Consider the following 25,405-nt stretch of genomic DNA (forward strand, 5'->3'; position numbering starts at 1 on the left):
CCACTGATCATACCTGAGGTGTTTCTACAACTTGATTGGAGTCCATCTGTGGTAAATTCAGTTGATTGCACATGATTTGGAAAGGCACACATCTGTCTATATAAGGTCCCCAAGCCATGAAGTTCACGGAATTGTCTGCAGACCTCCAAGACAGGATTGTTTCAACGCAGAGATCTGTGGAAGGGTATAGAAAAATGTCTGCAGCATTGAAGGTCCCAAAGAGCACAGTGGCCTTCATCATCCATAAATGGAAGAAGTTTGGAACCACCAGGACTCTTCCTAGAGCGAGCCGCCCGGCCAAACTGAGCGATCGGGGGACAAGGGCCTTAGTCAGGGAGGTAACCAAGAAACCGATGGTCACTCTGACAGAGCTCCAGCGTTTTGCTGTGGAGAGAGGAGAACCTTCCAGAAGAACAACCATCTCTGCAGCACTTCACAAATCAGGCCTGTATGGTAGAGTGGCCAGACGGAAGCCATTCCTCCGTAACAGACACATGACAGCCTGCCTGGAGTTTGCCAAAAGGCCCCTGAAGGACTTTCAGACCAAGAGAAACAAAATTCTCTGGTCTGATGAAACAGAGAATGAACTCTTTGGCCTAAATGGCAAGCGTCATGTCTGGAGGAAACCAGACACCGCTCATTACCTGGCCAATACCATACCTTCAGTGAAGAATGGTGGTGGCAGCATTATGCTGTGGGGATGTATTTCAGTGGCAGGAACTGGGAGACTAGTCGGGATCAAGGGGAAGATGAATGCAGCAATGTACAGAGACCTTCTTGATGAAATCCTGCACTCTGGACCTCAGATTAGGACAAAGGTTCATCTTCCAACAGGACAACAACCCTAAGCACATTGCCAAGATAACAAAGAAGTGGCTACGGGACAACTCTGTGAATGTCCATGAGTGACCCAGCCAGAGCCCAGACTTGAACCCAATTGCACATCTCTGGAGAAATCTGAAAATGGCTGTGCACCAATGCTAACCATCCAACCGGATGGAGCATGAGAGGTCCTGAAAAGAAAAATGGGAGAAACTGCCCAAAAATAGGTGTGCCAAGCTTGTAGCATCATTCTCAAAAAGACATGAGGCTGTAATTGGTCTTAAAGGTGCTTCAACTAAGTATTGAGCAAAGGCTGTGAATACTTATGTACATAGGATTTTTTCATTTTTTTATTTTTCATAAATTTGCAAAGATTACAAACAAAACTTCCTTCACGTTGTCATTATGGGGTATTGTTTGTAAAATTTTGAGGAAAATATTGAATTGAATCCATTTTGGAATAAAGGCTATAACATAACAAAATGTGAAAAAAGTGAAGTGCTGTGAATACTTTCCCGATGCATTGTATCTGTTCCCACAAAGTGCTTGTGACACATGAAGTGTTGAGCTCCACAGTACTGAACCCCTGAATGGAACTAGCAAGATACACAGTTAACACACACCAGACTTCATAAAGGGCAAAGCCCTTGTGACTTTCCACCCTCTGCTGGGGATACTCACTATGGAGTCTTCAGAGACAGACATACACCAGCAAGTGTATAATGGCCCTGGACCTGTACATCGCTCTGCAGCTGACATAAAACACTAGGTGACCCGTGGATCATCACATGAACAGCCAAGTGTATGAAGGTCACATTATAGACAGGCCCCAAATCTTTTCATGGTGGAGTCGGGTAACACAGACTCCAAGAAAGGGTCAAGGCTCTGCCCCAAATGAATCATGACTGAAGATAAAATGCCTTTTAAAAAACAAACTAAGTCAGGTCATATGGGTTTGCATCTCTCCGAGGAGAGAAGACATCTATTTTTCTAAGAAACTCAAAAGAAATTAAAGCATGATGGGAGTGGGAGGAGTTATACTGGCAGACTAACAGATGTTTGTTAGCAGCATCCAATTCTCCTGTACATGGCAATTTATAAGACTTCCTTCTAACCCTGTATCTCTTAAAAGGCAACTTAGAAAGAGTACTGTTAAATGAATCACAATCTTCCCAAATTACCATGAGTGTAGATTTAGGGAGTGACATAATATTTTAAACAATTTAATCACAGCATACATTGTCAGAAAGTCATCAACCTTGGATAGTTGTATAATACATTTATATCTCAAAAAAGCATCTAATAAGACACTGGAGGGCCCTATGATGTTACTACAACACATGGCAGCTGTTATTAGGGCCAACAATGGTACAGCAAACTACTAAACAGGAGTTTAGTACACACATACATGTAATATTTATTCTGCTGTAACCCCAGTGTGTATGGATACTATTTATTCAATAAAATGTTGTAGCATTTTAAATTACATGCTGGTATTTAAACAGATTATCAACTGGCATAAAGAGACTCATTTGTGGAGGTAGAATTTTAAATCAGTTTTCATTCAAATGCTTCTTTTTAAAATCTAATGTTAAAAGCAGAACTTTGAAGCTTCAGCAAAGAGTAATTGGTAAAAAAAAAACAAAAAAACTATAATATGTGGTTTAAAGCAAACAATACTCTTGTATTATTTGATTCAAATAAAGAATCTTGCATGATAAACTGAATATGGCATACTTCCTAATTCAAATAATTAAAAAATCTACATATACTCAGGCTTCAAAACAGCACTACCATAAAGGTTAACAAAAGCGCCTCAAATACAGGTTAGCAAAATATATTGCTTGTAGTGGAGGTGTGTTCATTGGCTTTAACCTTTTAAAATACAATATAATTTCAATATAAAAAAGGTAAACTTAGGTAATGCCTTACTACAACTTCAAAAGGCAAACAATAGGTGTCTGAATTCATGTATGACATGGGCAGGGGATGGTTTACCAAATTGCTCTATGACTGTACTGTAGTTATTTTTCTACCACATCAATATGTAGGATTATCAGCAGCTCCATAGAAATGCAGAATGCAGATATAGAATGTCAGATGAGAATATACAGTATCTGGTAACAGATTAATTTTCAACCACTACCTGTACAGCTTAATAAGTATCCCAGTGCAACTACCAACTAAATACAAAGTTGAAATACATATGAAATGCTTTGTCTACTGAAGGATCTATAATTCTATTCAGCCAGTCTATCACTTCTCACAACTCTGCCAAACTGCAGCATCAAAAAACAGTCAACCCATTTGCTGCATCTGCTCTATATCTTCCTTGTCACCTAAAACCTGCTGATTCTAGAATCATTTCATATCAGTACCAATAAGCCGGAAGGATACCCAGAAAGCTAAAAAGCAGAACCATAGAGTAGAATAGCGTGGTCATCTCACTAGCTATGAAGGTGGCAGACATATATATTTCAGCGGTGTATTACATATTTACCCAAAGAAACATTTTGGAAATAAAAAAACACATTGCTGGGTATTTTAAAACGAATATACAGTAAGTGCCCTACATACGAATGTTCAACTTGCAAAATTTCAAAGATGCGAACATGTGTTTGTATGTCCAATCATGTAAAGCTGGGTACACACACTCAGCTTTTTTTTTCTTCAACCCAGCGGGCTGAATTAAAAAAAAAACCCTGACAGATCACTGTACAAACACAAGCAATGTTGGTGCGGCGTTCTCTCCCACTGTGCCTCTGTGTTCGGACATGTGGACCCTCCTCTCTACCAGAACATACTGATCAGCTATTACAGCCATAAGTGTAGATCTTTGTTGGACTTTCAAACAAGTTGGACTTATGAACGAGCTTTCGGAATGGAGCTCGTTCGTCAATAGGGGACATACTGTATACTATATCTGTTTATTAATGATATACTTGTAGAATCTTTCAATATCAAATCCCTTTCCTAGCAAAATCAACTAAGAATGTGTTATTCACATTATACCTAACAATATTCAATGAGAAACATAAAATAATTTGGGTATATTTATAAAGCAGTGAATATGACATTCACTTATTATTCGCTGCAGGTGAATCTTCCTGGTGCTTTTGTTTTTAATTCATCTGCACTGAATATTTTGTGAATGTCATATTCAGGGCTCATTCATTCACACCGAACCACATGTCACATGCATTGTGAATGGCACCCCAATCCACCGTCAAAACACACATGTGCTGCAATAAACCCCAGCATAGCAAAAACCACAGTATGCTGTCCTGTCCAAAAATGCAACTAGCCACAGATTGCCATGTGTTGAAGTGGGTTGCAGCACAATCATTTTGAATGGGATGTTTCAAGCAGTACACTATAATGTGTGGGTTGTGGTGGACTGTAAGTGCAAGTTACTAACCCTAAAATATACTGGTCATTTTTAATAAATTATCCTACAAAGCTTGATAGCATGTACTACCATGCGTTTATACTTACTTCCCTGCTATCTGATATCACCCTTCTGGGTATAGTGGAACATACAATCACCAGGTCCAGATAATATCACTCGGTGATGGAGTAGAACAATTTAAAGAAATATTCAGCAGTGGCTCAAGATGGCAAGAGTGTGGGAAAGGTAAATATAAATTCTTTGTGGAGCCTCCCAAGTCTGCCAATAAGGGGCTACCTCCAGTCTATCTGTACAGGGCTCAGGCATACCAGGGGGCTTTATGTTTAATTATAGTATGCATGCAGTTTGTAATTCTTCACCGCGGCTCTTACCCTGTCCAGTACAAACATATAAAATTTCCCCGGGCCCCATCATTTAATCTTAGGGGCCCAGGAAGTGGTTGCAGAGAGAGATTTTTTTTTCTTATCTCTGCATGCAGGTGGATGAACTCAAATCACAGCCGTCGCTGCCTCCCTTAGTAAGTGTTAATGGTAATCTTTGAGGCATCAGCGAGGTTTAGGGACCGGCACAGGGATCTAGGCAGCGGCGGGTGCACAGAGGCAGCACAGGCTAGTAAGGGGTACAGATGATACGGTAAGACACCACACTGCAGCCATGCACATGATGATACAGCCAGGAACCAACCCACAACACTTGTACGGAGTGATCATCATTGTGATAATGATGATGATCACTGAATCACTCATGGACATGAATGCAGTATTTCTACTTGTTGTGTCTTACTGTGCTGATCATTTTTAGGCCTTCTGCACATTTAGTTGTTTAAGGGGGGGTTATAAAAATGCTGCCTGATCCTCCTCGATAAGCAATTACATTCTGACAGCTGGAAGACTTTAGCACTAATAGCTATCATGCATTTCCAACAAGGTTGTTGTACTAAAGTCTTCTGTTCTACCACAGTGCTCATACATGGATCAAAATTCTTCTGGTCCCTGCTGAACCAGCCAAATTTCAATCCAGGTATGGCCGGGTTAAGTGGCCGAGGCATTCCCTGCCTTGTAGCGACACATATACATGCCTCTTGTATACGTGCTACTGCAGAGTGGGGAATGTCACTTATTATTGGTGGAACACTGTGATGGGGGAAGGGGCCCTGTCAAGTTGGCTGTATGGGGCCCCATGATTTCTAACAGCAGACTTGGAGCCTCCAATCAAGCAAACCTGTTTCTTGACCCTAAAAATTGTTGTTACATACATGGCTGATTCTTATGTAGTGTGAAGCCATAAGGGTATTGATTAGGTTAGCATATCCAGAAGAAAAAATAAATATGCTATGTCATATATTTTCTAGAATAACCTTCTTTTCTACAGCAGCAATACTGACAGAGATGTTTCCATGAAAGAACTGATGCTTAGAGCAACCAAGCAGTTTAAGGGCCTGTGTTGATGGGCTTTTGGTCTCTTCAACTGGTTCTTGTATTTCCATACTAGTCTATGGGAATATAAAACCCTCTTGAAAAAGGTCAGATGCAGGTCAGATGAAGGTAAACTGTAAGTCATGCACCTCTCAAATAATTCTGAATGAACTCAGAAGCCTTTCAAACTAAAGTCAAAATGATGTCATTGAAACAAAAGAATGTTGACACAGGTCCTGAATCTGCACCGGAAAGCACTTTGCAAGTAGATATCAACGTTTAAATCAAACTGGTAGCTATGAGTTAATGCAGCTTTCCTGAAACAGCACATCTCTCATCAGATCAGTTAATAAATATGGCCAATATCTGTGCTTCATATTCATATCGATGCTATGTGTTTTATCCCTGAGATATAGATTACTGTGTGTGAAAAGGTAATAAAAAAATACATGAAAAATATTTCAATTTGTATTTTTTCCAAGTCATTCATAACTATAGAACCAGTTCAGTAAATACCGTATTTGCCGGCGTATAAGACGACTGGGCGTATAAGACGACCCCCAACTTTTCAAGTTAAAATATTGCTTTTGGGATATACTCGCCATATAAGACTACCCCCCTTCCGAAGCAAGGCAACACCATTGAAAAACATTTTCTCAGATCTCTTGTATGTCTCCAAGGTACTGTAAGAAAGTGAGATAACCATTCAAACAGCACACTAGGTGCTGCATGGCTCTGTCACAGTGTGCCACATAGCTTTTGGGTACCGATTTTGTTATTGCTAAACTGTGTTATAGTCTATCATTCAGTACAGCTATGAATTAACAAAGTTAGCACCCAAAAGCCATGTAGCACACTGTGACAGAGTAATGCAACAGCTAGTGCTCTGTGTCCTAATGCTAATCATCGTAAGGCACTTTGAGGATTCTACAGTGCGGTACTTAAGACATTAGACATTACAATATCCATTTAGTCCCTACTCACTGTGTGCTGCCAGTGCCATGCTACCCACCGCCATCAGGATTAGTTTTAAATCTCCCGCTCCCTGCGAGTCACCTCACATACCGTAGTCCGAGTATACCGAGTGCATGACAGTCAGATCACTCCGCCGCCAGACAGAACTTCCTGAACATGCGACGCGGCGCCGATAATGTACATGCGCCCGAAATAGAAGAAAAAGTCCCTGCATTGCTCCAATCTCCTCTCTTGAAGGTACCTTGAAAATGATATACTCGGCGTATAAGACGACCCCCGACTTTTGAGAAGATTTTCCTGGGGTAAAAAGTCGTCTTATACGCCGGCAAATACGGTACTTTATGAATACATCCAACATAACTTTTCCATATTTAAAAATATATATAATGGTTACATTTGGCCAATACTAGATAAAAATATAATCTACCTCCCTTGAATGTTTTCTTCCCAAGATCGTGCAAACAAAAGGTTTTATTTACTAAAGCTAGAGCGGGCAAAGATAGTCACAATTCTGCAGAGAAACCAATCAGCTTCTAACCTCAGCTTATTTAATTAAGCTTTAGCAATAAAACCTGGAAGCTGATTGGTTTCTCTGCAGAATTTTGACAAATTTTGCCCTCTTTAGCTTTAGTAAATAAATCCCAATGTGTTTTTGCTGATTGCAGGTTCTTAGAGATTTGTATTTACTACCAGCAGGACAGTGTACATTTAAACTATAGATATTGCATATTTTTCAGAATTCCCAGGTGAATTTTCATGACAATGTAGCATTGTCCAGATCTCCTCAAATGATGCCTTTATCTTCCTAATTATTCCCCTTTAACCAAAATCATGTGCAAGGAAATTAGAAGCAATTGTCTTTTTATAGAGACTTATTTATCAGGGTACAAGGGAAGAAGTATCTTAGACAGTCTGTGCTGAAAATATCAGATTCAAACAGGAAAGTGACAGGGCCATACAGATTGTTATAGACAGACTTTCCCTCTGACATAAAGGCCTATAAAAGAATCAAAGTACTAAATCCAGGTTATAGACCAATATGAAATATGCTACAAATACAAGGAAGGAAAGTGACACTACTCCAAGCCCCTTCTGATTTGCGCCCCCAGCCATGGGTGGAATTTTTTTTCCCAAGCTAATTTTTGCTCCTAAATCACAACCCAACAAAAGTTCACCCTTACACGAGATAAGGACCTGTTTAAGGGTGATTCCATATCAGACCTTGACGACGTGGGCAGGGCATTTCAGGTTTTATCTTGTAAAAGAAATTAACCACTGAACTACCTCTGCTACTCCTGGTATTTGTGTGCAGTTGTGATTACTTCTGTTGGACTAGGAAACATGCTACAGTTTACTGAATTGCAAAAAGACAATGACTGGAGTCTTAACTGCCAATCAAAAATATCTACTATATATATATATATATATATATACTGTATATATATATATATATATATATATATATATATATATATATATATATATATGCTCAGGCTTTACTCCAAGCTAGTAAATTGTGTATGGTGATTTGAATATTTACCATGAATAATAATGTGTAATACTGATTGTGGAATAAATATCTGGTATTCTGTGTAAATAGGTATGGTTTTAAATAAATTTCCATTAAATGGGACATGGGTCACACTTAGGCATGCTTTTATTTGATGTGTACATATACCATACTTTATTATCTGGATTTACAGCTGACTGCAAGCTATCTAGTGGGTGATGTCAATTTCTACATACCCTATAATATGGGTTTACACTAATGACGAAAACAGAAACACTGTGGACTGGTATGAGACCTGTATTTTATGTAAATAAAGGTCCTTTAGATTGTATGTGGAGTGTCATTTCTACATATAAAAGGCAAAGTTTTCTTGTGTAAATGTTCTTCGGCCAGTTCGTTGATCTTCCTTTCTTACAGTCCTTCCAAAAATCATTTGACAGGAAATGTAAGATTAACTTTGTTCTACCTAAGTGAACAAAGAGTGCTTAGAGCAGGCAACTGGCTTACCACAGCGAGAACTTTACTTTTTTTTTTCTTCATTTTAATCCTGCAGGAATCTGCACAGGCCGCTCACAGAGAAAGAGAGACAGAAGAAAACATTCGCTAGAGCAAAAAGGGGAAAAAAAAGGTTGTTTTCTTTACTTTCAACATCTTGTATCTAGACCATCTCATTCTGGTCACACAGCAGATCCTGCTGTTTCTCTTCCATAAATGTTAACATTAAGTTCCCAACATGGTCGTCTGTTAAATGGACATTATTGATTCCTATGGTCCATTGTTCCCACTGCCCCACATTTTAAGTCTCTGAAGTTCAAGTTCAATCTGGAATTACATCATGTCTGGTTTCTCCTGGTTACCAGACGGCCTGAGACGTGATCACAGCTATACAAAAAAAGGGGGGGAAAAAAACAAACAGTTTTCTTCATGCTTCAGCTACTTCAATCGATCTGAACAGAAACTTATTTTCTCCTCTCTTTTTTATTTTTGCTACGCATGCTTCAAGAGTGGGGTCTGGCTAATTTAGAGATTAGGCTCCAAATTAGATTATCTATTGGCATCTTAATGGATTGCTGATCCATTTCCTGTAGAATGGCAATGGGCAATGTATAATTTGCCTCTATGGAAAGGATGTGGACATTTAGCAGACGTGTATTATCCATCCTGAATTTATAGCATTTCATTAGTAAATTACACCAAGGTTACAAACTGCATAAAAAAAATCAATCTAAAACTCTGCCAACAATATTATAAATATATTATGTTCCTGTGATTTAAAAAAACACAGAGAAAAACACCAACATTTTAATAAAACTCACTGGTGTACACATTACTAATAAGCTGTATTCTTCCTTCATTTCCCTTACCAATGTGTATGTCTCCATTTAGTAACATGTGGGAGCTGCCATGTTCTTTACCCATTCAATCTAAAATGAATCCCTAATCACACACTACAGTGGGCTGTCAAACTACAAAAATCCTTTTATCTAAGGTGACATTTTTTTTTCAAATACAATATTAAGAATTACCCACTGTTTTAGACTGTATACAACTGACACTAATAAATATCATCTTTCATACTAGGGACCTAATGTACTGCAAAGTGAAAAGGGAAGCTGTATTTTTTCCCCTGAATATTAAAAACGTTTGAAATTCGTAAACGTGTATAACACCTACTTTCCACTTCAGTAAATCAGGCCCAAGTTTTCTTTAATATGTACATTCATCTAACTCTTTAGTAAATCAGGTCTTAACAAAACGTATTGCATTTATTCTTTTGCTTAGGGCTTGTTTGCTTGAGAAGCTTAATTTCTGCCTCCATGAAAAGCGATTCTCAGTGGATCACTTTTCAGAGGCATCTGCCTCCTCAATGCTGGGTCTTTGGTAATGTTCACATATTCATTAAATAAAAAAAAGTAAGCAGTGAATACTACACTATTTTACTTAGCAGTCACCTGGGTGTGAAAACGAATAAAAAAAGTTGTGACTTGCATTTGCCTCATCCATGCAGGAGAACAAACACACATAAATCTGTCCTGCAGTTGACATTAAACTAATATGTTGTATTAATGTATGATATTACAATGTTGTATTTTAAGAAAAAACTATTAATAGGAAATCCTGAATTATAATGGTTCCCAAATCAAGGCAGTAGAGAATTCTGCCATTCTACCAGCTTTGTTACCTGCACTGTTTCCTTATGAGTGGTGTGTCTGCATTTTGAACAGATCCCTAACCGTTTTCTAGTTTGGGAAACATTTACAAATAATTCTTTAGTGATAAACCACATAAATCAAATTACAGTAGCTAATACCTAAGATCAATAAAAAAAAAGATGAATACTGTTTCATGTCTAGTTTCTGCAGCTCAATGCTCTTTGTTATATTGTGGGTCATTTGAAATTCCTCAGTGATGTTGTGTAGCTTATACCATACAGATAATTTTTTCTAATACACATCCGATGATAAATTTTCACTAGAAAAATTTCCAAAAAAAAAAAATGTTCTCAACTGTATTCAGTATGAAATAAAGCCATTAATCAGCTATTGTTTCAGACTGTACACCTTAAAAAAAAAAAAAAAAAAAAACATAAAATAGTGCTGGATTTTCATGGGGAACATAATCTTACCTCAGTCTGGTTGTCTTCTGAAGAAAGGCTGCCCCAAAGCCTCCTAAATATAATGCTAACTATTCTCTGGAAAACCAAGCTGTCCAGTGCTGCAAAGACTCGAGCTGCCTGACTTTGCCTACATTTATCTAGAACACACCTACAGTTAGGTCCATATATATTTGGACACAGGCACAATTTTAGTTTTTTTCAGGTATTAACCAAAACATATTCACGCTGTAGTTATATAATGGATATGGGCTGAAAGTGCACACACTCAGGTTTAATTTGAGGGTATGTACATCCAATCGAATAAAGGATTTAGGAATTACAGCTCTTAAGAATAGTCATCTTCCCCTTTTCAAGGGACCCAAAGATATTGGACAATTGAATCAAAAGCTGTTTCATGGCCAGGTGTGGTAAAAGGTCTGGAGTTGATTCTAAGTGTGGTATTTGCATTTGCAATCTTTTGCTGTGAACCTACATCATGCATTCAAAGGAGCTGTCAATGCAAGTGATACAGGCCATTGTAATGCTTCAAAAACTAAACAAATCCATCAGAAAGATAACACCAACATTAGGAGTGGCCAAATCATCAGTTTGGTACATTCTGAGGAAAGAAGAATGCACTGGTGAGCTTAGCAATATAAAAAGACTTGCACGTCCAGGGAAGACAACAGTGGTGGATGATCGCAGGATCCTCTCTATGGTAAAGAAAAACCCATTCACAACATCCAGACAAGTGAAGGACACTCTCCAGGAGGTGGGTGTATCATTGTCAAAGTCTACAATCATGAGAAGACTTCACGAGAACAAATACTGGGGGTTCACCAAAAGGTACAATCCATTCATAAGCCCGAAGAATAGAAAAGACAGGTTAGACTTTGCAAATAAAACATCTAAAAAAGCCAGACCCGTTCTGGAAAAGCATTCTTTGGATGGATGAAACAAAGATTAATCTGTACCAGCATGATGGGAAGAAAAAGTGTGCAGAAGGCTTGGAAAAGCTCATGATTCAAAGCACACAACATCATCTGCAAAACATGGTGGAGGCAGTGTGATGGCATGGGCATGCATGGCTTTCAGTGGCACTCTGCTCATTGGTGTTTATTGATGATGTGACAGAAGACAGAAGCAGTCGGATGAATTCTGCAGTTTTTAGAGATATACTGTCAGCCCAGATTCAGCCAAATGCAGCAAAGTTGATTGGATGGTGCTTCACAGTTCAGATAGACAATGATCCAAAACACACGGCAAAAGCAACCCAGGTGCTTTTGATGGTAAAGAAGTGGAATATTCTGCAATGGCCGAGTCAATCACCTGATCTCGAACCCAAATGAGCACGCATTTCACTTGCTGAAGGCAAAACTTAAGGCAGAAAGACCCACAAACAAAGAACAACTGAAGACAGCTGCAGTTAGAGCCTGGCAAAGCATCAGAAAGGAGGAAACCCAGTCTTTGGTAATGTCCATGGGTTCCAGACTTCAGGCAGTCATTGCCAGTAAAGAATTCTCAACAAAATATTACAAATGAACATTTTATTTATGAATATATTCATTTGTCAATTACATTTGAGCCTCTAAAAATGGGGGACTGTGTATTAAAATGGTTGCAGTTCCTGAAATGTGTACTTGATATTTATGTTTAACCCCTTAAATAAAGCTGAAAGTCTGCACTTTAAAATAATTTGGATTGTTTCATTTAAATCTTATTCTGGTGGCATACAGAGCCAAAAGTATGAACATTGTGCCTGTGTCCAAATATATATTTAGACAGAACTGAATGTTTGGGTCCCAAAACAGAACTTTTGGGTTTTGTGATGGGGCAATGAAAGCAGTTGTATGAATGACTGGATGCAGCCATCATATGATTGTATTTTCTATCCCACCCATGCAATATCTTAACTTATTTTATCTAGGCAGGAGCATATTTTACCTAAACAGAAAAGACAGCTTCATCTCATACACGGTTTAGTTATTGGCAGATTAAGTCAAACAGGCCAAACCTGACCAACATCTCTGCTTGTGTAGGAGCACTTTAAGATTTGATAAGTATTATTCCATGAAAAGAATACATAGAAAGAAAAGCAATTTAGACAATTTTCTCTTTAGTTAAGAATACTTTTGGTGTAATAAGGGATTTTTTTTATATCTAAACCAAAACACATATTATTAACATAAATTTTTGTAGTAAGTTCTAAACTAAAGTAGAACAATCTGTATTTCATATAAAACAAAAGCATGCATATATAAAAACACCGCCACCCACACCAACAATCAAGTAGCTGCAGCATCTGCCAACAAAACTACAATATTCTACTAAAATAGTCCTTTATTTTTTCAGCTTTTACTATTCATTTTACTATCAAAGAAAAAATTGCGCTTCCAACATGCTTGTGACAAACAATCAGCATTATTTTTTGTTAGCAAGCTTGCTTAGATCTCTAGTGATTTATTTAAAACATGCTTTTCTCTTACCTTATAATATGACTAAACAAATTAAAACCATTACATCAGCAATCAGTTAGTATGTTGATTAGTTGGTTAGTTCATGATTTAGTTTACCACTGCATGTAACAAAAGTAAGCTTTATGTGAATTTATGCATTGATATGTATGTATGGTTCTACATTTGCAGTGTGTTTATCCATGATCATGTTGTTTATGTTGTGTTGGTAATAAACAGTGCATGTATAGAGTCATATAGCTCCAGTTCTCTAGAACATCTGAAGCCTGTGCTTCCTTAAAGTAATGTTGATGTATAGATGTTTTTATTTGACAGCAGCCATGCGGAGATCCAGACATGGATTAACTCGTTAGCTGCTGGTCATATTTGCTCCAAAGGAATTTTGCCTGAGCTTATAACCAGTCAGCATACCAGTTTGTCCAAGCTGTTCACTCATCTCAGGAAAGACTACTTTGGAGTAAATGTGTTTCAACAGTTCTATGCACAAATGTTTTGGTTAATTGTGATATGTAAATAAACGTTTCCAGGAGAGAGAGAAGGAGGGGTGGGAAAAGCTACAACAGCGCTATGTCTCAATGTAATTTAAAGATGAAGTGTAGGGTTGGAAATAATTAAAATTTTACCTTTGCCAAGTTATTCCCAATGTATCCTCACTGGCACTGGGGTATAAATGCCTGCCGTTTTGATTCATGGTCCAGTCACAAATCCTCAGCTGTCAATTGAAACCTAGCAGTCAGATATGGATCCAGCAGTACTACAGATTTTTAGTACTTAAATGAATACATGCAATGGTACAAAACTTTGAGTAATCTTACTCTGTTCACTGTAGTAACTCCCTAGATAGCGTATGCATTAGCATTTCATGATTCAGCTTAATGTGCAACTCTGCAGTAGCATACACAGGTACTTTGAATAATATCAGTGCACTTTCTAACATGACAGGTAATTGAGCTAATTTTTATAAATTGTAACAAAGCAAAAAGTTATTTTACATAGCAGTCAGTTGAATTCTGTATTCAAATTTGCATGTCTGAAACAGATGAGTAACTAGCTGTTTGCCTGTTTTCTAAATACTGTTGGGTGAAGTGTACAGCTGAATGTGGACATAAATACAATCCATGGATCAATCCACACTTAAGGTTTGAGTAGATGCCAGTGTGGTTTAGTCTTGAATCAATTAAACTTTTTTAATTTTTGAGGGACTGCTGTCTGTACCTTACCTTTTCTATTTTACAATACGGTGAAGCCGTTATGATAAGGTAAGGGTGGGTAGAACATTTTGAAGGGCAGGATTTCACCTCTGACAAAGGGTGAATCAGCCCAACTGGGAATGCTGATAATGGAAACATTTGTTTTTGGGTAAAACTGTCTCGCGTGTAAAATTCATGAGAGCACTAAACTGCGCAGGTCCTTTGGAGGCACAAAAGGTCAAATTAGGCTGATAAGTACTTTAATTGTCTACACGCCAGATCTCTTCTTCTGTCTAGTGGATAGGTGCATTGCAGAACTTTGGGTAGGGTATACATACAAAGCTTTTGTTTTTTTTTGGCTCAACCAGCAGGATGAATGAAAAAAAAACTGACAAATCCTTGCATTCACACTAGTGATGAGGAAGCAGGGATCTCCCCTGCTGCGCTATTGTATTGTGACAGAGGGGATAGCTCCTGCCAGAATAGGCAGATGAAGGCTGCAGACATTGGCCACAAGCGCTGATTGAATGCCGGTTGTCCAGTGTGATCGTTTAACAGATACTGGTTGTTAGAATGGCTTCTGATGAACAGAGAGTACACACATACCAAAAGTTGGTCAGTTCCTGCTGAACTGGCAGAATTTTTACTACATGTGTACTCAGCTTTCCTCTGAAAACAGAGACCAGCCTTCGTGGTTTCGTGTCTGCTTTCTCCCATCTCTCACTATTGGTTAGTGAGGCTGCCCATCACAGTAATGGCCAATATTGAGGCATTGAAGGTGAGCCAGAACCATCAACCATGGAAACTAATCACTGTTTCTTTTAAAATAATCCTGCTATTCTGGGATCAAGAAAAACAGACCTGGCATGCAGGCACTTCTAACAAGTATGTACTTTTCTATCTTCAATCATTTTAGTGACTTTCTGAGTCTTGGAAGATCACAGATATACATATGACTGCTATGTAAGTTATTGTAAGTCCACTACAAAAGTGTGAACTGATTGATGAAAATCAGTTATGGCAAAAAGTTTACTTTTTGTGCATGATACTTGAATATATATCTAATAGCATTTTTAAATGATATTGTTAGTGATCAAACATAATAAAATAATTCATTTTAAGGGAAAGTGCAAACAGTTGCTGCTGAAGGCAGATGATCTGGTCAGTGTCTGGTCTGGGGCATGCAGGTTAAACAAAAACAGCATCAAAGAAAACATGCAGTTGTAGACATAAAGTTTACAAAAGTTTAAAATGGAAAACACCAACACAAATTAGTTGTAACTGGTCATAGTATGATGTGCAAATTCTCTTAAATGTGTACTGGTCTGCAAAAATGTGTTAGCATGCCAAGACTAGTTTTAAATTCAAAAGCCTTCCAAGTATACTCTGTCAGAGGCTAACATTTGTGCAATTCACTTTGAATATAATATCAACTTTTAATATCAATATACTATACACACTGCATCAAAAATATTACAATTAGCCAGATATTATGACTGATATGTAAATTTGTTTACCCTCAGTTACCCCTTGGTGTGAAAGTTAACTCTTACAACAGCCCCTATAACTGATAATTGCAACCTCATTCAATTTTAGTTTATATTTATTGTCCTCAATGTAAGGCTAGAGCTACAGTTATCTTTGTAGCTCAGTTGCGGTACTTAACCAGAAGGGTCATCCATGTTCTAATATGAAGGTTCTCCAGAAAGTTTTATTCCACTTGGAAAACCATGTCAAACACAGACTGACAGCACCTAAACTTTAGGGAAGATATCACAGCTGATAAACCGTATTTTTAATTGTAAGCAATACACATACATTTTTGGGCTGTAGTCTCCTTTCTACATATCATAAAATGAAATTATGCGGGTTCTAGAAAGTTCTTCAACAGCACACATTATAAGCTGTGAAGATAACCCAAACTAACCTACCAAAGAAGAACTTACGTCAACTGATTAAGTAATTGTATTTATAGTAGAAAGACAAGATTAAAGTATTTTAACTGGCCGGCTGGGTTATTTTGAGGTGTCAGATACAGTAAATGCATTTAATTCTAGGGGAAAAAAATCACTATCTATACAAAACACATGTGCAATGTCAACAACATAAGGGGAAAGAATGTCAGTATATTTCTTATAGAAAACAAAACAGCTGCTAGCTATATGAAAGCAGGATATAATCCACCTCCGTCTGAAATTCAAACAATAAACATAAATGTTGAAATGAAGTCCAATACTGTCCACTTTCCCAATTTGTTGGAATATTTGAAATCTATACAGCTCTGACTTCTTACCAGCTGCTGAAGTGTGATAACAGATTTATTAGAACTGACAACTTCATGTTCTTCACACCTTGGAAATCATACCGCAATATGTTCCACGTGTGATAATAATGTCTTATTTTTATATACATTGTATAGCATTCTTACACTTCTAACTTGAGAATGAGTGCCTATAGAAGCTTTTCTTATTAGTTTAATGTCTGTGTTTCTAGGGCCACTGCCAGAATCCATATGAGCAGAGTTCCGCTCCTTTTGTTCCATGAGTTCTGGTGCAAAAAGAAATGAGAATGCAACGTCATCAGTGGGACATGCATGATCACACTTGATTACAGCTGCATTTGCAAAGTGGAAAATACAAGTGCTTGCATCAAGACAGCAAATATCAATATATCCTGATCTTTATCATGGAGACCACATGGGCAGACCGTGTGACATGTGTACATAGAATGTGCTGCTCAAAAAAGATAGTAAAAGTGTAAATGCAGTCCTAGTGCAATTATCATGAAGAAAAGTGTATCCTTAACCCTAATGATAATATTCAGTTCTAATGGAGTATTATGAGTTTTCAAAAAAACATAAATTACCGCACAGTTAATGCTTACAGATGAACTATAGGAAGACCTAATATGCAAATAAATCTGCATTTGTTTTAATGAAAAAAAATTATAAGAACATTTTTTCACAGAGCTAGCATAAATACCTTTACCCCAGCTGGTGTCAGCATCCTGTAATTTCCGGTACCATAGTACACAGACTGGCAGAGGGAGTCAAACTTTGAACCAATCAGTTGGCTCTACTGTTTTGCATAGAGCTATCAATCAACAGTTTGAGTATTTTTGTTCTGTTTGCATTTAACTATTTGCTCAAAGTTCAGGTAATGTTAAAGCGGAGTTCCACCTACATTTTAAACTTTGCGCCTCTGCGTTCAGGATCACAGCACAATTTCTCATAGGACACTTTTTTCCCAGTAATCCAGTAATAATTAAGAAGGCGAATGCTCCCCTTCTGCTGTAGCTCACTGTGACTAGGTACGTAGTGGCTCCTGGAATATGAGTGACACCAATCTCAATGGGCATCCTGCAGCACAACTCGCGCACCGCGCTTTCCACTATATGCGCATGCGCAAGATCGGGAGGTGCATGCTGGGTAGTCATCAGCGCCATATCCCAGAGGAAGCAACGACTGGGCTTCAGATGCCCACACTGAAGATGGGAGCACACTCGCTGAGGAGAGTAGAGTACTTTTTTTTTTAAAAAAAGAAAAATAATGATAAATTATAGATTCATCACTCATACTCAAATGTATATGATTAGTTGTAACCATAACATGGGTGTTTAAAAAAAAAACCTGGAACTCTGCTTTAAGTATTAGAACAACTGACAATGGTAAGTCGAATTTTTTAGATGCTATCAGTTACTTTCTTTAACCACTTCCAGACCGCCTACCGCATATATACTGTGGCAGGGAGGCCCGGCTGCGCAAAATCCTGTACATGTACGTGATTTTGTGCACAGGTTTTCAGGGGCGCACACGCCGCTCCCGCAGTGATTGGACACAGTGGGAGCCAATCAGCGGGTACGGCGACTGTGATGGCCGCCGGGACCCGCCGATCGTTCAGCGGAATGACAGAACAGGAGTCTGCCTATGTAAGCAAGGCAGGCCGCTGTTCTGTCAGGGAGGAAAAGAGAGATCTTGTGTTTCAGTTAAGCTGAAACACAGATCTCTCTTTTCCTCCAGTGCATCCAGACCCAGTAAAGTTAGAAAGCACTCCCTAGGAGCACACTTAACCCCTTGATTGCCCCTAGTGTTAACCCCTTCCTTGCCAGTGTTATTTATACAGTAACAGTGTGTTTTTTTAAGCAGTGATCGCTGTACTGGTGTCACTGATCCCCAAAAAAGTGTCACTTAGTGTCAGATTTGTCCGCCGCAATGTCGTAGTCCCGCTAAAAATCGCTGATCGCCACCATTAATAGTAAAAACAATTAAAAAAATCGAACGTTCATAAATCTATCCCATAGTTTGTAGACGCTATAACTTTGGCACAAAGCAATCAATATACACTTATTAGGATTTTTTTTTACCAAAAATATGTAGCAGAATACATATTGGCCTAAATTGATGAAAAATTTAGATTTTATAAATTTCTTTTTTGGGAATGTTTTATAGCAGAATATAAAAAATATTGTTTTTTTTTGTTTTCAAAATTGTGGTTCTTTTTTTGTTTATAGCGCAAAAAATAAAAACTGCAGAGGTGGTCAAATACCACCAAAAGAAAGCTCTATTTGTGGGAAAAAAAGACATAAATTTTATTTGGGTACAGCTTTGCACGACCGTGTAATTGTCAGTAACAGCAGCGCAGTGCCGGATCGCAAAAAATGGCTTGGTCATTAAGGGGTAAAACCTTCCAGAGCTGAAAACTTGCAACTTGCCGTGAAGAAGGAGCGCGGCTGCCCTCCCCCAGGCAGCAAGCACGCTCAGAAACGCGCCGCATGCAGATGACATCATCCAGGTTCGACTATCCACCAAGCCTCGCTGTCAAGCAAATACACCGAGCCTACTTCCTGGTTCTAACCTTGCCGTACAAGCCGGCCACGGCGAAAGGATTTCGGCTCCAGCAGGACGGATGTCCATGACCTGATTATGTACACTTTTCCACACTGGAACCTTGTTTTATGGGCAGGAATATATTCTTACTAACGTGAGTGCATAATTTTATTCATTAAACCTGTTGCATAAAGTCTACATTTAGAGGCGCCTCTGTTTGTCTTTGTTTTAGCCCTGTGGAACCCCTGGCTTTGGTTTCTGGATGGCTGCCCTACATGGTGTACTTTTTCTCCCCTTGTGCCATTAATGACTTTTAACTCTATGGACTTTTGGTTCGATATGTGATCAAGCGCCTGTTAACATTGTGTAGTCCAACAGAAGCCGGCCATGTGGCAGCCGATCTGTTCCAGATCAGCCGTACCCCTGTCAGAACACAACAGCTCGGCGAGGGAGATCGCTGGTCTAACATCAGATCATTAGTACAGCGGTTTCGACCAGAGCTGCCAGTTTTTTTTTTCGTTCAACCAGCCTGGATGAACAAAAAAACTCATAGTGTGTACCAGGCTCAGGGCCGTCTTTTCCACTGGGCATACCCGGCGGTTGCCCGGGGGCCCCACTTGCCAAGGGGCCCCACATGGATCGATGGATTGGTGGCATGTGATGTCCCACTCCCTGGTGGTCTAGGGCCCCCCCCGTTCCGTTGTCCGCCGGGCGTGCGGGTCCCCCCTTGTTGCTTCTTCCCCTCCGGTCCGGAGTCCGGCGGCGGCCGTGGGTGGCTCGAGTCTGCCCTGCACACACTGGTTGCTAAGGCCAGCCCGCTTGGCATCTAGCAACCAGTGACGTGAGCAGCAGAGCAGACCCAGGATGCACAGCGCCGCCGCCGCAGCGGAGGACGCGGAGGAGGATCCTCCTCCTCGTCGGCTCTCCTCCTCACTCTCCTCTCCTCCGGCTCCATCCGTCGAGTCGACCCTAGAAGAAGACTGGGTACGCCTCCGCCTCCTCCCACCTCCTCCCATGCCATGTGCAGCCGTGTAAGGTAAGGTAAGTCTGCCAGTTTTTTTTAACTCATTCTCAATGGCATGATGTGAAGTGATAATGATGGCATTGTATGATGATGGGGATCTAATCGATGTGACAGTCAGTGAGTGACACAAGAGACAGTCAGACAACTACTACCTGTCCTGGCTGGAGGAGGATATACTACCTACTATATATTGGTCCCTGGCCTATATGTATATAGTAAGGTATATATTATCCTCCAGGTAAGTAGTTGTACTCTCTTGTAGTATAGTGTTCCCTGTAATGTGTATATAGTCTATATAGTCTATATACATATTACAGGGAACACTATATACTACAAGAGAGTACAACTACTACCTGGAGGATAATATATACCTTACTATATACAAATTACAGGGACCAATATATACTACAAGACAAGAGACAACTACCTGGAGTATATACCTTACTAACTATATACATATTACATGGAACACTATATACTACAAGAGACTCTTGTAGTATATAGGATTCCCTGTAATATGTATATAGTAAGGTATATACTCCAGGTAGTTGTACTCTCTTGTAGTATATATTGGTCCCTGTAATATGTATATAGTAGGGTATATACTCCAGGTAGTAGTTGTACTCTCTTGTAGTATATATTGTTCCCTGTAATGTGTATATAGTCTATATACATATTACAGGGAACACTATATACTACGAGAGAGTACAACTACTACCTGGAGTATATACATACTACAGGGACCAATATATACTACAAGAGTCAACTACCTGGAGTATATACCTTACTATATACATATTACAGGGAACACTATATACTAAAAGAGACTCTTGTAGTATATAGTGTTCCCTGTAATATTTACATAGTAAGGTATATACTCCAGGTAGTTGTATTCTCTTGTGGTATATATTGGTCCCTGTAATATGTATATTTTTATTCTCGTGCGTGATTGTGTAGCCAGGGGGCCCCAGTGCACTGCATTGCCCAGGGGCCTATAAGGCTCTTAAGATGGCACTGACCAGGCTTAAGCCCCACAATGCATAAAGATTTGCCAGCTCATAGGACAAAAGTCTATCGTTTGTTAAGCTCAAACAATTCAGACAATAGTCTGAAGTTTTTTAGGCTCAATCAAGGCAATCCTAAAGGTCTTAGGCACACAAGCAGTAAGATCACCTCGGATTACATTTCTAGTTCTGTTCTTGCCAAGTTTGTTGCTTTGGGTGTTTCCACAAGATAAAATACATTTGTTACATCTTTTAAATATACTGATAGATAAAACAGATAAGAACAATAAAAACGTATCTAAGTTCAGGTTTCCAATTAGCTGATCCCCTAAGATACAATAGTAGTCTTGGAAATCTATTAAAACCAATTGATTTCCAAGGTTGAATGTGAATGTTGACAAGTTTCCAAACAGATGACCTATCGGGTGCAAGAATGAAATAACTCCCTGTTCAATATACTATTCCTTAATAAAGGGCATTCTAATTCTTTGATCAAGGTGGTCGAATCCTTTAAAATATTTGTTTGGTAAATAAACTACTGAATAAATCACTGTAGTGCAAACATCAAAGTCTGCTAAGAAATTATTCCAAAACAACAATTTTCTAAGCAATTAAGTCTGTTACTTATTACTACATTGTAGCTTGCAACTTTATAGTGCATGTCACAAATTATGAAGAGAAACAGACAAGATAAAGATATTTTCCTGCAGAACTGTTTATTTTATGTGTTCCATTTAAAGCTGCAATGCGGCTTTAGAATGCTATCTATAGTCTAACAGTATGCAGCCATAGGGCATAGGGTTAAGCTCCATTTATGTTTTATCACAACAGCATCCATTTTCTGGCTGGTAGTCAAATCTGCTCTGACGTTACACTCTCATACATGGATAACGAATATACTGCAACAGTGTTCAATTCTCAAAGCTATAAACTGTACTAAACAGTTTTACTTACAGGCAAATCATCTTAACCTGTCCCAGCTTTATCTTAGTTTATTCAGCCCTCACTTCCTGTATGTACAGGCCTTGTTATCTCCAACATAACAGAAAAAATGGAAAACTCATTGTTTTAACAAGTAGGTCCACAGACTCTGCTTACCATTAAGACAAAACATTTTGGATTCTAAACAGGTGACACTGATAGATTTGAACAGCAATTATAAAGCACGTTTTTTTTTTTTTTTTTTTGCATGCATGCAAGCCTGTCTTCTGGTGTTGTTTCAGTTGTGTGATCTAATCTCTCAAATAAATTGTTTGCATAATGCCATGTAATAGTCAGACTTCCTTTAAATGTGTTTCCTTTCCATCCTACATATGTGTAATGTGACCTCTTATCCATTTTCATACTGACACGGCAATCACGTGTCGGGATTTGACGTCAAACTGTCATTTACAAAAAGAGACACAATAAGAGCTTCTCCAGTGTTGATGGCTTGTTTCCTAAGTGGGGAAGTTCTGTAAAACGGCCTGTTTGAGCTTCACTCTATGGCCATCAGCTACCCTTTAAACAGATTGCAAAAAATGTTCCAGCAATCAATATTTTTTGCACTCACCAGGATGATATAGTACAAGGAATAAATAAGGTTTTCTTTGTACTTGCTACAAATGAGCATTGAAAGGATGCACCTGGGAAACAAAATTTTCCACATATTTGTTACATTTGTACTATTGATGAATCTGATGAGCATCATTTAGTCACTATTTATTTCTAAAATAAAACTGGTGATATAATATTTCCTTTGTCAGAGTTGTCTTTGGTATGTTACCTTTGGATCAATGCAAAATAGCATCCCCAATTATATTAACAAGTATTTTCCATGTTCTTGATGAAAACGAAAAATTGTGTGTAAGCCACCCAGCATAGGTTTTGCACATTTTCTCAAACTTCCCATGCACTTTCAATTAATAAGGATACAGACATGGACTTTGTGTTGAAATAATAAAAGTCTGCCTTCTCCATTTGGTTTTGTTTTATTATGCCTATACGGGTATATAGTATACAATGAGATTATAAAGTTTTCTGCAAGTGGGCTGGACACATTCCATTAATGGTGGCAAGTGCTTGTAATGTTAATATCCCACACAAGACATAGTATTAGGATTGAGTTGACTGTTACAAACTAGATATTGAGTAACTATAGGGAAAATGCTGCAAAAGATCATAAATGTGGTGATCAGCCAAGGAGACTAAAGCACATTATTAAATTAGACATGGTCAGTGCTAGGTTCCCGAGGTATGTCCCACACAGTATTTTAACTAATTTATAGTATCATTATATGTATAGATATGCTTTAAAAACTATTATTTCTCTTTATAGGTATGATTGTATTGCATTATTAGTTTTTTCTTTTCATTATTTTCATTGTTTTCATTTTCTTCATTGTTTCAATGTCGACTTTTATTCACACTCAATAAATATTGTCAATTTTACTTTTCTTTCGTTCTTTCCCTGGCTTGCCTACATACTTTCGACTAATAGCCCGTTATAGTCCCAATCCTTTTCATTCCTATCACCAGTGTATTCTGGGATCACTGATGTGGAATAATTTCTCTCTGTAAAAATAGGTATGATGTATTGTTTTAATTTCTCCTGATGAAGCTAAGTTTTGCAAAATGCGTCGGAACATGAAGACATTATAATCAACACTGAAATTGCCAAGCATGATAACAATTATTCTGGTATATGGGCAGTCTGATTAACACTACTATATCTTGCTTTTATATATTGTATGGACATTTGTTCCCCTGTTTTTAAAAAATATTTTGCATTAAAAAAGTTTATGATTTTATATAGACTTCACATTTGGCCTATATTGTCCAACTTTTTCCTATTTTGGACATTATTAGTCTCCTGACATTACAGACCCAGTTGTAATTGACTCCTGACTACTGCATAAATTACGATAATCTAATAATTAAATTATGAAACAAATGTAATATCAAGGAAAAATATACAATTTGCAACAATAGTATAACTTGTGGGTCATACCACTTATCTTTCATTTCAAGGATAAGTGCACATATTTGAAAAGCAATTATTCCCCAATCCTGATCAGGTGTTCTGTGATTAGACATGGGGAGATTATGATGTTCATGTGCCCCTTGTCCAATCACAGAACAACCAGTATTCTTTGAAAAGAATACCAGACATTTTCTGAATGGAGAGGCTGCGTAGCTAGAAACTTGCTGTAATTGCTGTGTTACAGCTCTGCCTATCAGTTTCACTGCCAGAACTTCCCTGGTGACATCATCATCAGAGGTTACTTGTAAGTAACATTTTTCAAGAAAGAAGCAGCAACCAGAAATTGGACATGCACATTATTACAGGTAACATGTTTATGGTTAGCTAATGTTACAAAGTTTTTTGCTCACACAGCTTTAGAGAGGCGTGTGCAGCACATAGTAACTAGAATTGGGACCTTTCACATTGTGACAAGAGGTCCTCTAGATATAGTTTTAAGTCATTTCTGGCCAGGTTAGAAATAAGTAGAGATACAAGCAGAGCTGAAGGTATAGGCAAATCTTCACTTTCCTGTAAAATGTGACTTCGGCCATACTCTCTTACAACCCTCTCTAAAGGGTCAATGAAACTGTCCACCACATTGAAGGATTAGGAGAAACGCTCAAGAGACAAGAAGACTTACTGATTGTATTAACAAGCAACTTTCACTAAAGATAACTTCTGGTGAATTTTTATCAAATGTTCAGTTTCTGTTACCCAGTTTGTGACATGTTTAATTAACATGATGTGCTGAAGCAAAGAAAAGGGGGTTATAAGGTTCAAAAACCCCCTAATATAAAAACATTTTCTTGACTTTTCTAATTTAAAAAAAGTGCTATTTTTCATTGGTTGTGTAACAACTCCAGATTTCACCAGCAGGTAGAGATGGTGGTGAAATTTGTAACCACAGCACTCTGGTGTTATTCGATTCAATTCATGAAAGAATATCTCATGCGATATTTATGTCATGTGACACACTTTTTATGCATGTGGTATTGAAAATCTACTATCTCTTTATGCAGTTTACTTCAAAAAGAAAAAACGCTCAGTAAATACCACATAAAGCAGCATTAAAGTCAATTCACTGAAGAACACAAATAAATAAATGCATGCATTAAATAAATAGCGGTCCGGGCCTGCAATGTTTAAGGAATGTCTGA

General features: G+C 38.3%; 1 protein-coding gene across 6 annotated transcripts in view; it reads right to left on the reverse strand.

The window, feature by feature from the left end:
* Window positions 1–25,405, reverse strand: part of NFIB (nuclear factor I B) — a 402,638-nt gene that overhangs the window by 4,494 nt on the left and 372,739 nt on the right. For 5 of the 6 annotated variants that reach the window (XM_082244100.1, XM_082244099.1, XM_082244097.1 and 2 more), the window contains one exon: window positions 13,825–13,913. The exons of the other annotated variant lie outside the window; for it this stretch is intronic. In XM_082244100.1, coding sequence (XP_082100226.1) covers window positions 13,825–13,913 — 89 coding nt within the window. The remainder of the gene's footprint in view (window positions 1–13,824; window positions 13,914–25,405) is intronic. 6 annotated transcript variants of the gene reach the window in all.

Source organism: Pelophylax lessonae (assembly GCF_965119305.1).
Source record: "Pelophylax lessonae genome assembly, chromosome: 1".
In the NCBI taxonomy this organism is placed as follows: Eukaryota; Metazoa; Chordata; class Amphibia; order Anura; family Ranidae; genus Pelophylax; species Pelophylax lessonae.